At 36.5% G+C, this 13,750-nt stretch overlaps 1 protein-coding gene across 2 annotated transcripts in view; it reads left to right on the top strand.

Moving 5' to 3' along the window:
- Positions 1 to 13,220, top strand: part of RanBP3 (ran-binding protein 3) — a 38,821-nt gene extending 25,601 nt beyond the window's left edge. The window contains exons 9-13 of one of the 2 annotated variants that reach the window (XM_083125790.1): positions 2,013 to 2,168; positions 3,036 to 3,197; positions 3,840 to 3,932; positions 8,903 to 9,151; positions 12,518 to 13,220. In XM_083125790.1, the coding sequence (XP_082981916.1) occupies positions 2,013 to 2,168; positions 3,036 to 3,197; positions 3,840 to 3,932; positions 8,903 to 9,151; positions 12,518 to 12,523 (666 nt within the window). In that variant the 3' untranslated portion in view covers positions 12,524 to 13,220. The remainder of the gene's footprint in view (positions 1 to 2,012; positions 2,169 to 3,035; positions 3,198 to 3,839; positions 3,933 to 8,902; positions 9,152 to 12,517) is intronic. The other variant, XM_083125789.1, reaches the window with a different exon arrangement.
- The last annotated feature ends 530 nt before the right edge of the window (positions 13,221 to 13,750 follow it).

The raw sequence follows: 13,750 nt of genomic DNA, 5'->3' as shown, positions 1-13,750 counted from the left end.
AAGCTTTCAGACCAAAGCGACAAATGACATGCATCTCTTGGAAACCAACCTTCACAAATATATGGAACATTTTGAACCAAAGCAACACAACAGACTGCACATGTCTCTTATGCTTGCATGTTGCTCAGACAGCCATTTTCTCAATAGTGTGCATCGTGTTTCTTTGGCCTGTTTGTGCCTGCACAGTGAATGCTTTCTTAGAGTGAAAAGATCTATGTCGCTTGTTACTTTGGTGTGAATATCCCATATTGCTTGTCGCTTCGGTCTGACAGATGCATTAACCTTTAGGAGCCCAAGGCCATTTTCACAGGTAACCCCCTTGCTGCCCGAGCTGATTTTGAGCAAAATGCAGAGTTTCAATTAAATGAGTGTAGATCGGAGGCTAATTGCCCTAGAGAGATGAATGATATACCGTTGTACGTGGAATGAACCGGAGATTCAGACTATAAAACTTATTCAAATTCGGCATATATGTGGCGGGCAGGGGAGGGGAGAACCCCCAAAATTCCAAAATTTCTGGAAAAAATGGTGATTTGCCCCCCTCCCCCCTTTCCCCAAGAAAAAAGTACATGACAGTGTCGACGTGAACATGGAAATTATCGCTGGCATGTAAGGAACACAAAAATATTCGCATTATTATCGTATGACCAATGTAACGCAAGTTGTACCCCCAAAAGGAATGGTCAACATGCCACTGATTCCAGCTTCAAAATGCAGTGTTACCTTGAAATGACTGTAGCTCAGAGGCTAATTGCCCTAGAGAGATGAATAATATACTGTTGTACACAGAATGAACCAGAGATTCAGACTATATAAAATTTATGCAAATTCGGCGTATATGTGGAGGGGGAACCCCAAAAAATCATTTTTTTTAAAAAAAAAATGTGGTTTCCCCATGCCCCCCCCTGAAAAATAGGACGGAAAACATTCCTTTTGACCTCTGGTACCAATAAACAAACTTCCTACGAATGCACTTTCCAGGGGTGAGGGAAATGCATTGCTTTAGAACAACAAAGCTGGACTTTGTCGGCAAAATTTTTCCCTTGAAAAAAGACGCAAAAAGAAGTTTCCTTTTTCTTGCCATTTTCATGAAAAAAAACTTGCAACAATCATTTCTGTTAAATACATGTGTTAACAACAATATAGAAAAAAGAAAATCTGAATTCTAGCCAAAAATAGAGAAGTTATAAAACTATGCCTTGACAAATCATCTCGATCGAGACGATCGGGCACCCCCCGAGGGTTACCTAAGAGCATCTTGATCGAGATGATCGGGCACTTAAAGGTTAAATGCCCAAGGTGTTTGAAATTTGAAATTCAGTATACTTTAAATCAAATTTATTGCTGCAAGATGAATACATACTCCTCAATCCCTAGAAATTTCTGTCAGGTCTGTTGTAATATTGTCGTTATTTTCTATTATATGTCCTGCATAAACTGGAACAATTTTTCCTTTTTTTTTCAAAGTTTATTTAAAATATTCCATTTTTATTACAGAAAATATAGTTTGCCCACATATTTATGTTTGGAACAGTAATCCAGTCTATAATACCCCTAAATTTAAAAAAAAATCCATATAATATTGTAAAAGTAGAAAGGTTACTCAAATTTGACCATTTGTAACTTGAAAATTGTGCCCTTTACAATATGAGGTACTGTTGTAGTGCAGTACTGCTAAAAAACAGTAACCTGGCATAAACCTTGGTATAAAAGAATAGTGGTCTTTTGTTTTGCTGTTTTTATTTGGCATTTTGTAGCAGTTTTTAGGGTGTCAGCCACAGGTCCAGTTGAACCTTAAGTTTTCTATACCTTGTTAATAATATCATAATTCTTTTGAATTTTGAGTTTTAGTTTTAAGCCCACTGCTGGTATGTATTTCTTACGGGGAATGAAAAAATGTGCTGTTGAAATTTTCATTAATTTTAGTTCATATGTCTGTAATTTCTGGATCTTTTCCTGCATATAAGAACTTCCAGCGTAATTTCATTTTTTTCTTTTTTCACCCATCACAGCAGGAGAAGGGCTGGACAGACACCCCAGGGAAAGAGAGGCCATCAAAGAGTTTGAGCGAGGCTGCGAGGGAGTATGAGGAGTCGAGAGCCATCAAGCGGAAGTATGAAGAGGTGACTGTTGTCACAGGAGAGGAGGACGAATCAAATGTTTTGCAGGTTCGTTCTTTCTATTTTTGCTTGCACAGATCATCTTGGAAAGAATGGAAATATTGTATTAAGGCTGGAATGAGCATTCCTTTCTTCTATAAAATAGTTGGTGCTTGTTACAAGCAAGTTAACATGTTTCTTGTTATAATATTTTGGGAGAATACATATTTCCTGCATTAGATTTACAGTGAAACCTCGATTTTACTTTTTACCGGGGACCAAGATGAAAGAAACATAAAATCCGGGAAAATGTAAAGTCTGGCGATGTAAAATTGGAGTTTCATCTTATTTGAAATTTTAAGACTTATCAGTATTACAGTTTTAACAATAGGAGAAATTTTCCATACGTACAATATTTACCCAGTCTTTCCATACATGCTGTCACAACTTGGGAAGGTGGATATTTGGTGTTCAAACTCAAGAACTTTCCCTAGAATGAATGACTACGTGAGTCGTTGCTAGTTGAGTTCAGCTTCCATGAAATGCGGCGATTATAAAAACATGGCTGTTATAGCACTCCATAAAGTAAAAAGAAGCTGGGGGTGAAATTTTTAAGACCGCCCAGAAGTTTCGTATCTCCAAGAGGTTCGTTTATCATACTGTTCTTACACTGGAACAGTGAATGGCAGGGATGGCCAGCATTTTGCTTATGCACAGCCATTTTATATACAAAGCACGTAAAGTGGTCTGTGGATTCTTCACCGCTGGTTTGTCTTTTTTAAAGTCTCTTGTCTATTTTAATTTGCCACGAATTGCATCCCTACTCATTACATTTATGTTGATATTGACACAGTTCTAATTAAATGCCAATTAACTGCCTTGTATTAATAAAGATAACAATGTCAGTGAAAGTTTTTTGGAATTTAACCTTTCCAGATGAATTGCAAGCTGTTTGCCTTCGACAAGAGCACTTCGTCGTGGGTGGAACGAGGTAGAGGGCAGCTGCGGCTGAACGACAAGGATCTTGGCAATGAGGTCATCCAGTCTAGGCTGATCATGAGGACCCAGGGGAGCCTGCGAGTCGTTCTCAACACAAAGGTAGGTGGCACTCAATACTTGCAATATTCATGTTCGCTAGTTGAGTGGTACTCACTTAGATATCAACTTTTACCGACTTATTCATTCACAGTTCCCACTTACCTGAAAAACTTGGAATGTTGAAATGAGTGGGAAATCTGAGAACACACAAGTTCACACATTTGCAAGATGGTTTTTTTTTTTTTCCACATGGGAATCTTGTTTTCCATGTCCACGTTACTGGTCTTGTGTAATTTCTTCTTGTTTTTGAAGACCAAACAAAAGATCCAGCCAGATGAATCCATAGCAGTACAGATTAGTGTTGTAAATAACATTCTCTAGGAAGCTTGTATTGGCAAATTTCTAAGTGGTTTGAAAGGTCAACAACTCTGTAAAGTGTTAATGGAGAGTCTTTTCGAATCGTGTAATGCTCAGTCTAAAAAAGCTGCTGTTATTTGATTCTGCTAAAACTTCCAGCGTGACCCTCATATTGTTATAAACTTAGTAGTTAATAATTTTGGTTTCTACTAGTGGTATTGATTTCACAGGGGCTTCATGTGAAAGCTATATTGCCCAACATAAAACAACACTGTTTTATTTATAATTTTGTATAACATGATGGTATATGGATGGTAGTATGCATGTAATTCTTGTTCTTTTCAGATATGGTCAGAAATGGCCGTTGATCGTCCTAGCCCGAAAAGTGTTCGTATGACTGCAATGGATAATGGCCAGATAAAAGTGTTCTTGGTAATGGTATGTAATTTATTCTTATCTAACAATTAACATTTCACCATTTTAAGTTCTCTCTGTAGTTCCTCAGGGGTTCAAACCTTAATTGTTTGTTGTTCTTAGTGGATAAAAATGATATTCCAAAATACTTTTACTAATCCAGTAAGCTGCTGGTTGTGGATGATTTAAACAGGTAAAAGCTGTGCTTTGATTTGTTGAATAACAACACATTTGTAGCCAACAGTGTTACGAAATTGCCCCTATGCATTGCATAAAATTATGTTCAATGTATAAATTTACAAGCCAAAATTATAATGCTCTCAAGTTAGTATCTGTGATCTCCTTGAAAAATCATGATCCTCCTCCATTGTTTCCAGTCTCTGCCTGGATTGGCGTAAGAGCCAGGGTTCACCCTGTTCCTATCTTCCACCAATCCTGTCCTCTTTTACACTCTCCACTACTCTCCATAGACATCTTTGAACTTCCCTTTGACCGTTTGCCCACTCATTACACAGTGTATGCCCTCACTTGCCATTCCTTATTTCACCACCCCTCTCATATGCGAAGCCATATCATCCGTACCTGGTTTATTCTAACTGATGTAGGAGATGTCAATTCTTGTGGGGCTATTATTGGGTGTTTACAGATACTGGCACGCTCCCATTAGCTCTGAAAGCATCAAGAATGGACACGTACACTATCTAGTCATTAATGATTGGGCACTCATTGTAGCTGAGGAGGGCTATCTGTATATCACTGATACATGTCGTGACCTGGCAACGGAAAACATGAAGCTCCAGGAGACAGTATACCTGTCAAAGATGCCGATCTCTGTGGCAGAGTAGCTAGCACAGCATGCTACGATGTCATGGGTTTGGGTCCGAGCCTTGGCATAGGTGTTCTTTGTGAGTCTCCCTTATCAATTCTCATGATGTCATCACTAGGGGCATGCATATATATTTAGTTTTTGACGAAAAAACGAAAAGTCAAAAAACACATTGTTAATTTTTCATGTTTTTGAAAGGTGGGAGATGTATTTTGCTACCATGTTTTGTCACGAAATGATGCTAAATGAACTGCAAAATTCGAAATAAACTCCTAAACATGAAATTTAGAGTTTATTTACCGACGCGCCACTTTCTGCAGTCAGAATTATTCTGTGAGTTATGCAGTTCACAGAAAATTGATTAATTCTGCTGTTAACTCTTTCACTGCGGAATTCTCTGGCACACAATATCCCTTGGCTGCGTAATTAAATTTGAAAAAATATTTTTTTTATAAACAAATAGTTTTCACAATTACATTGCGTTATATATGAGAGAGAACTTACAAAATTCATTCCTTGCACTGGAAAACCATTCTGTAGTCCCTGGTGGCATGATATTTTGAAATTTTGAAAAATTTTGAAATTTTGAAAAATTTTGAAATTTTGAAAAAAATAATTTTAGAAAGAATAATTTTAAAAAATTACATTGCAAAATATGTTATAGAGAAATTACAAAAGTCATTCCTTGCACTGGCAAACCATTCTGTAGTCCCTGGTGGTATGATATTTTGCAAAATTTTGAAATTCCCGCACCTAGATCAATGCTGTTTTGCACTCTGCTCCATGATGTTATGGACGGCGGTACAAATTCTTCATCAGTCACTACACAATCACTGTCACCACTTGAAGTCTCATAAAAACTGTCGCTATTATCGTCACAATTTAATTCACCTTCTGATTCAACAGTTGAGTAACATCATTATCAGACAAGTGTTGACGACTTGACGCAGCCATGTTGTTTACATTCGAACATGCATTTGAAACTGACATGTCAGAGCACTCAATGTTCATATTCTAAACGGAGGCGTAATTAGCGACATCATACGGATATAAACAAAACTACAAGTTCAAATAGTTCCAAATAGTATCAACAGATGTCTGAAGGCTACTAAAAGCAACATACTGTGGAAATGCGACACCCGCAGCGAGTGGAAGTATGAACTCGCAATAATGCGACTTCCGCAGAGCAAGGCACCTGGCGTGCTGTGCATAAATGCGACGACCGCAGCGAAAGAGTTAATATTGGAGAAGCAAAAATGGACTCCTTTACACAGAAATAGACTTAATACTCTGATAACTACATAAATGTGCTATTAGAAAGTGAATTATTAATTTTGTGTAAAAGCGTAGTTTTTAAATCAAATTTAGGATTATATTCACATTTTTAAAACCAAAATGTGTTCTTATATACCACTTTTCATCCAATTTTTCACCGCTATAACACCAAAATTTTATTTTATTTACCGCTTTTGAACCCGAAATTGACTCCATTTTTGTATCAAAATTTTATTTACCAAAAATATGTGCCTCTAATCATCACCCTTTCTCATTGTCGTGATTAGCTAAAAGTGACAGAAAAGCAACGTTAAAGAACAAAAATAACATGTAATCAAGTCAAACATGTCAAAGAAATTGATATTAACACTCCGTACGAGCTCCAACACTTCATACGAGCTCAGTGCTGTTGAATGGACCATGATCATCAGTGGGCGCCTCCAGGATCGCTCAACATGGTAGCAAATGTTGACCTACTACGTCACACAGTTTTATGGCCTTTCCTGGATGCAGAGTTGAGAAGTAGCGACGTTCCAGCCGATAACAATCGAAAATCGCATTGCGTTGCCTTGTGGCGTCTGCAGCGAAAATGGCAGGACGTATTGGGCTGTTGAATACAGTGCCACTATTCATGGATTATGAATGGATGATGACATATATATCGGATGCTATTTTCCCAATGAACGTGTGTGGTTAATCTCGAAGTAAAGCATGAGTAGATCTAGATCTGTGACTAGAGATACAATTGGGGGGAAATCTGATATTCCTGATTTGAGAACTTTGGTTAGCTACAACAGATTCTCTGTGGTTACAATTTTCTTTCTCCGACCAAAATAATACGTAATGGCCATGGAGGAGTGACATTGAGTGTAGAAAGGTTGTGGCCAATTTTATTTAAGGATATATAAGTATCTTTAAGTTAAAGATTATTTTCGTATAGGAGCGCAAGTTCGACACAATACTCTGCTTTTTTTGTGTGCGTGTGACCTTATTGGTTGTAAACCTTTGTTAAAACACTTATAACATACACTACACTATAAGTGAAAGAAAGATTAATTTCGAGAATGTGCTTTGAAATAAGATCATTATTCCTTGAATAGTTTCATACCATTGTTAATAGGCCCCCGTGGTGGGCATGAATGTTTGTGAGTGTCCTTTCATCAATTTCATCATATCATCACTCATTCCCATCTTTGCAAATTAACCAAAACTGGCACGAAAGCGAAGTAAAATAAAACAAATCAATCAATCTGCCATTGTTAATAGGACAATAATAAATATGATTTAAGAACAGTAATTTTGTTTTTTATCGTCGCTTTTCTGCCACTTTTGGCTAATTGCGAAGATGAGGACGAGTGATGATATGATGAAATTGATGAAAGGACACTCACAAAGAACGCCCAGGCTGGGATTGAAACCTGTGACCCTGGCGTGGTAGCCACGGAGGGCGGCTTACGAACAGAAATGTTAAACAGTGAGTATAAGTTGCAAAATGTGTGCAAAATTGTATAACGATGTTGTATCCATAAGAAATCACGTTGTTTTCACGCAATAATGTTTGATATAGTTTAAATTATGAATTACTGATTATGCTTTCGTAGCTGCAAAAGAAAATGTAAATTAAATCAATATAAATAAACAGGTACGAACTGGCGTTCATACATGAATATGCCACAATATGTTTAGTTGTCTTGGTGATTAACTTTGCATGATCATCGTTTAAGTTATTGTAATACCACCCTCCTTCCAATGGATTTTCAAATTTCACACTTCCTAAACGATGCATTTTTTGAATCACGCTTCCTTAAAAAGTATATATTTCACATAGGAAAGAGCCTCGATACTTGTTGCCAATTTTTCTTGCAAAAAGAAGCTGGACACGTACTCGACATTCACAAATAACATCCCGGAGTGATTAACACATCGTACTACGACGCCAGGGGTCCGATTCGAATCCCGGCCTGGGCATGCTGTTCCTTGTGAGTGTTCCTTCACCATATCATCACTCATCCTCATCTTCGCGATTAGCCAAAAGTGGCAAAAATGCAAAGTAAAATGAATTAAATCAATCAAATAACATCCATGTTTATACCGGAACTTGAATCCTGAACTTAGGTAGCGATATAAAAGGTGCTCTCGACTTCAAGCTGGACACGTGTTTGCAAGAGCATGCTCACCCGTTTTGCCAAAAAAACTTAATGTTCATTACTTGGGTTCATTACTTTTTTTTAACTGCGTTATTCAGTTGGAATTTTTTTTAAATATACCTCAGGTGAAGCCAGTGCATAATTATCCGTTGACAGATGACTCATTCTCCGAGAATATAGTGGCGAAATAGTTATTACTATTTAAATCTATCGGATGCGCGACCTAGAGGTGCACTTGGGCTACATAATCAAACTTGCAAGTATATACTTTTCACTCCACGCATCTTGTTCCGCCGTGCCATGTTGCAAAGCAGACTACCACAGACTTGCAGACGACAGTTGACCGCAGGCAGCGAGAGAATTTTATGTTGAGTGAAGCCGCGGTCGCTCCTTCTCAACAACCAGGTAGCAAGCGCCTCCAGGGTTCTTGCTACTCAACAATGTTGGGTTGCTGAGTGATCCTGGAGGCGCCCAATCAGTGTTCATATGCTGTCATTCCATCTGTGAAATTTCAGCCAAGTTTTGGTTATGCAGTGAAATTGTGGGTGATATAGTGGTGAAAGGCAAATGTGAGAGACCGTTGGAATTAGTAAATCAAAAGAAAAGAAGAGCAATTCAAGAAGACAAAACTCTTGCCATACGATGTTCACATGTGAACACTATGAATATTAGAATTTATTTAATTTCCAATCAATGTTGAAGGTTTGTGAAGCATTATTTCATTTGATTCATGCTTTTTCTTCCAGGCAAGTCCGAAAGAGACTGAAGTCCTGTACAATGCCATCGAGTGGCGTGTGGCCACCCAGCGCACCCAGGGAGATGGCCAGTGCTCGCAGAACCCAGTGGATGGGTCTGACTGCTTTCCTAACATGCCGAGGCCGTTCCCACCTTTCAAAGGCGACAACCTTGAAGAGCCAGATGTCAAGAAGGGGCGCAGTTCTTGCGGTGACGATAGGCCTGAGAAGGGAACTGTCGAGGACACCGGGGGAACGAAGGTATAATACAACTTTAGTGCTACTATTACGTTTCTTACAGTTTCGCCTAAGGTGCATGTTAATTTCAGTTATGTTAAATTGCTCATAAGTAGGGCTAGGATTTTGATGCAAATGCATCTTTTTTTGGTAAGGCAGAAACATTGCATAAGTAGATGAAAATGTGTTTTATACGTAAGTGATTTAATTGGGATGCCTTTGTTAGGGGATTTGTTTTGTAATTTTTGACCCATTTTGGAGTAAAGGTCATTATTGAAACTTTTCAGTTTAAGTCATTTTTCGGCCTTTTAAAAGTCATTTTATGCATTTTTCTACATTTTGGTGAAAGAAGGGGCATTTTACATGCAAATGTAACCCTTTGAAGGATAGATGTTCCCGACTCTCATCTCATTGCCTATCTCAGCACAGTTCTGAATGACCGTGTTTGAAGAAACAAAGATATTCTGTGCAGTATTGTTGACACAAGCTGTTGTGTAACAATTGAGCTCAGACAATGTGATTTCCCCTCTATCAGTAAATATATTGTAGCCAGACGGATTATTGTTAACAATCAAGGGGTACAAAGTTTTGTATCTGTATCGGACATTTTGTCAGGGAAGCAATTTGCACTCTATGGAATTGAAAGTGACTTAACAGCAAGTGATATTGTTTATTTCAAATGCTCCTCTTGTGTCGGTGGAAGTCGAAAGAAATTTTTCCGTGTACAAGGCTCTCTTGTCCGAAAACCGTCAATTGTTCACTTTTGAAAATTTTCATATGGTTTTCGTTTTGTACTGCAACTCGGTACTTAAAGTGTAAAATATGACAAACAGTGAACTTACTTACTTGTACTACCATACACAATTAACATGTGATAGATACTGTAACATTAATTTGTAATTTCTCTTGGTAGTTTATAAATTTGTTTTACAAATATTTCAGAATTTTTAGGTCACTTTTCTAAGTTTATAGGGCCTTTTCTTGCATGTATTAGGTCATAAATGCATTTTTTGAAGGTCATTTTTTGTCAATTTTAAGGTAATCAAAATCCCCTACTCATGAGTATTAGAAAAATACTTGAGTTCAAGATTATGCATTTGTGGTCACATTGCAGTTGTAAGCAGATCTCTAATTCTATTTTTAAGCTAGCTAAAACTAGTTAAAAATATCATTAATAAATGTGTTTTGGCATCCATTTATTTCTTATAGAGAATGGAAATATTTACTCTTCAAGTTTTCGCTAACCAGAGCAGTGTTCTAGCATTGTTTGTAACAGCCAGTTTTTCAACCTTTTTTTCTTCTGTTGATGTAGTTCATGCAGTGTGAGAACGAGTGGAACGTAACCCCAAAAATGCAGTGTTCATTTCTTTTTTAATGTATCTACTCATGTTGGAGAGCTCTATTTAGAGTCAGATCAACGTATCTCCAAATCAGTAAATTGGAGATACAGGACTTCAATTTACCGCTAAGAAGAGATGGAGATATGTTAATCTGGTGCTTCAGGGTGTGTAGATATGTTAGAAAAAAAAAAAGAAAGTGCATTTTTGGAGTTACGTTTCTCTGGTTCTCGCACAAATATTAATTAAAATGTATGTAGAAAGCAATATTTCCGTGAGAGCCCATGTAAAATTCTGGCTTTGGTTACTTCTTTGACCCCAAGCTGCATGGATCTCTGTCTTCCCATCTTCTCTTTGTGCTAACTGAACAAAACAGTACCTCTCATCATTAAAAAAACACCACTAAATTCAGGTAAGATAATCTACCCATTAGGTAGGCTTCAGGCTTTCCAGCTTGACCTTATGCTTCATGTCAGTGTATTAATCACTGAATTAACATGTTCACTGTGAGTACTCTTCCCTGGTGCTGAAAATTTTTGTCCTAACCACATATTTCATGTTCTGACTATGGGTCAGTCAAAGATATACATATTTTTTTATGCATTAAAGGTTTACATTAATTACAGTACATGACTGTGCCACATTTGTACTCCTGTTATCCTTCATATTATACATGCCTATATATTTCCAAGTAAAATTATAAAAGTAGATCATAATTGATCTAATTTGAATGCTTATTATTATTATTTTATGGATACAACACAATCATTTTTGTTATGTCACTGACTGAAAAATCTGTACTCACTAGCAACACTTACAAAAAGTATACTCTATAGTGCAATAGCCCTTTGAGGCACAGGACTTGCATTGGGTGACATATCCAATCCCAGCTGTTTTTCTGTCGTTTCAAGACTGCAGTTCATTACTTCTTCTTTTCAAGTACCTCCCCGCTTGTCTGAATTTTCACTTTTTTTTCTTTCGACTTTTAAGCATAAAATGTATTGAAATTCACAAAAAAGGCCACAATTCAGGGTTCGTAATAATTACCAATTCAATCAATCAATTACACTGGTCGACAATTTCAGAAGAAAGTTCCGATGTTTTCAAATCAATTTGTGTTTCTGGAAGTATTTTCAATGCTGATCATGAAAATAACAACCATTTTTTTCCCACCACGTCAGAATTTTTCATATTTTCACAATCAAAATTCTCATATTCGCCATTAAATTCCATTTATTGCATAATGCAACAAAAGGGAAATTTCAGTTGTTTTGAAACCATTAGGTGATTCTGGAAGTATTTTGAATGCTGATCACAGAAATGACATCAGTTTCTACTCAGCACGTCAGCATTTTTCCCTAGGTAAGGATTTTTCTCCATGTCACTAAGTTCAATCAACCCACGATATTATAACATTGAGGATTGGACATTTTGTGCAGAAAATTCTCATGGTGGATTTCGAAAATAAAATTACATAATTAAAGTCAATATAATTTTCATGCTAATGTGTCTTGTGAAGGTGGATTAAATGCACACATTTTTACATACATTTATGGTACAAAATTAGAGGATTTTATCATAGAAAATCAATGTTACCACCATTAAAACAGTGCCATCTATTGAGGAAATAATGGAACTACACATTTTATTGTGAAATTGTGAAAAATCCTGACGTGATGGGAAGAATGGATGTTATTTTCATGACAGCATTGAAAATACTTCCAGAATCGCTTATTGATTAGGAAAGAACCGAAATGTGTTTGAATACTGTACCATAATTTGATTATGAAATTCTGAAAATTTCTGACGTGATAGGAAAAATGGATTTCATTTTTGGAATCAGCATGCTGAAATTATTCAGAGACAATAGTCATCTACAAGACATCGAAACCCATGTCGACCAGTGTTATCTATCGCATTTCATGAAGCAGCATGTGAGCACAGATTGTCATCTTAAAGCGAACGTGTTAACTATGACCTTATAGTGTCACAATTTGCACCAATTACTGAACATTTTGCAACCAAGTGTAATTCATGATTCATTTCTTTGCAGGTTTAAGAATGCACACGGAAGAACATGCCAGGCTATTTCCGATATTGCCAAACTATTATTTTCCTTTTTCTTTTTTTTATTTCTGTGAAGACAGAATGTTGTGCATGATACTGCAGCAGTGAGTGTGTGTTTTTCCATGACCATAAACAGTGTTTAAACAGTGTGGTTATTATCCTACAGTGACTTGTACATAAGGACACCAGTCGTGTATAAAACAAGAATAATATTCTTTGTTTTCTAGTGATCAGTGTACGCGTTGTACTGAGGAAGCAGTCAGTACATATAATGTCATTAGACACTATTGTGTCTTCACTTAAGATGATAGTTTGTGGAATACAGACAACTTTTTTAACTTGTAAATGTAGAAATAAACAGCATATTGTGATTCTTAAAGTGCATAAGCAGTAGTTGTAATTCCTGATAATCTTGACCTATTTCTGTAAAAGTTGATTAAGTATGAATAAAAACATGAACTATTAAATGAACATGTATCCAAGGTTTCAGCAGGTCATCCACCCATTGAATGATGTGAGTGTCTGATTATAATTGGAGAGATTTGCAGTGGAATTGTAAGTAGTTTTGTATGCAGAGTGAGTCTGTATCTTCGTAACAGGCTAGTAGTTTCAAAATGGATATTAAATTGAATCATAGTCAATGTTACTTCATACCAACCCTTGGAGTGAATTGAAATTGTGAACTTATGTGGTGGCAAGGTAGGAGGGGCACCTTGAAAATTTCACATGGTAACGACAGTCACCTGACAGTTCATTTGATAGGTCCAGGGTTGGCTACTTCGTGTAGAGAACCAGTTTTACACAGATGTAAAAAACAGTAATTTTCTTTTGTAAATAGTAATATTATATTACATTTTAAACTTGAATTTTATTACATATTTCAAAACAAAATCATTATTTTCTGAAGATTTTTTATGCAGCCACCTCATACCTTCACCCTCACTAACAAATTTTTGAAAATACAACTGACTATTCTTTCACATATTTTTTGAAATTGCACATAACAACGATTAACAACTATATATTTGGATTTGATTTTAACGTTTTAGTAACAGCTTCAAATTATTTTTTCCATCCGTATTGTACATTTGCATAGGCTAATTATGATATGAATATAAATATGGTAATTTGTAAAATTCCCAATACAAGAGCACATACAAATTCGGAAGGAAAGTTTTCTAAAGGTTTTTTTGTTTTCTTCCACTGGCATACATAACAA

This window comes from Lepisma saccharinum, chromosome 7 (genome assembly GCF_977018435.1).
Source record: "Lepisma saccharinum chromosome 7, izLepSacc3.1, whole genome shotgun sequence".
NCBI classification, from domain to species: Eukaryota; Metazoa; Arthropoda; class Insecta; order Zygentoma; family Lepismatidae; genus Lepisma; species Lepisma saccharinum.
The sequence above is the reverse complement of the archived record's forward strand: the minus strand, read 5'-3'. Positions and strand labels throughout refer to the sequence as shown.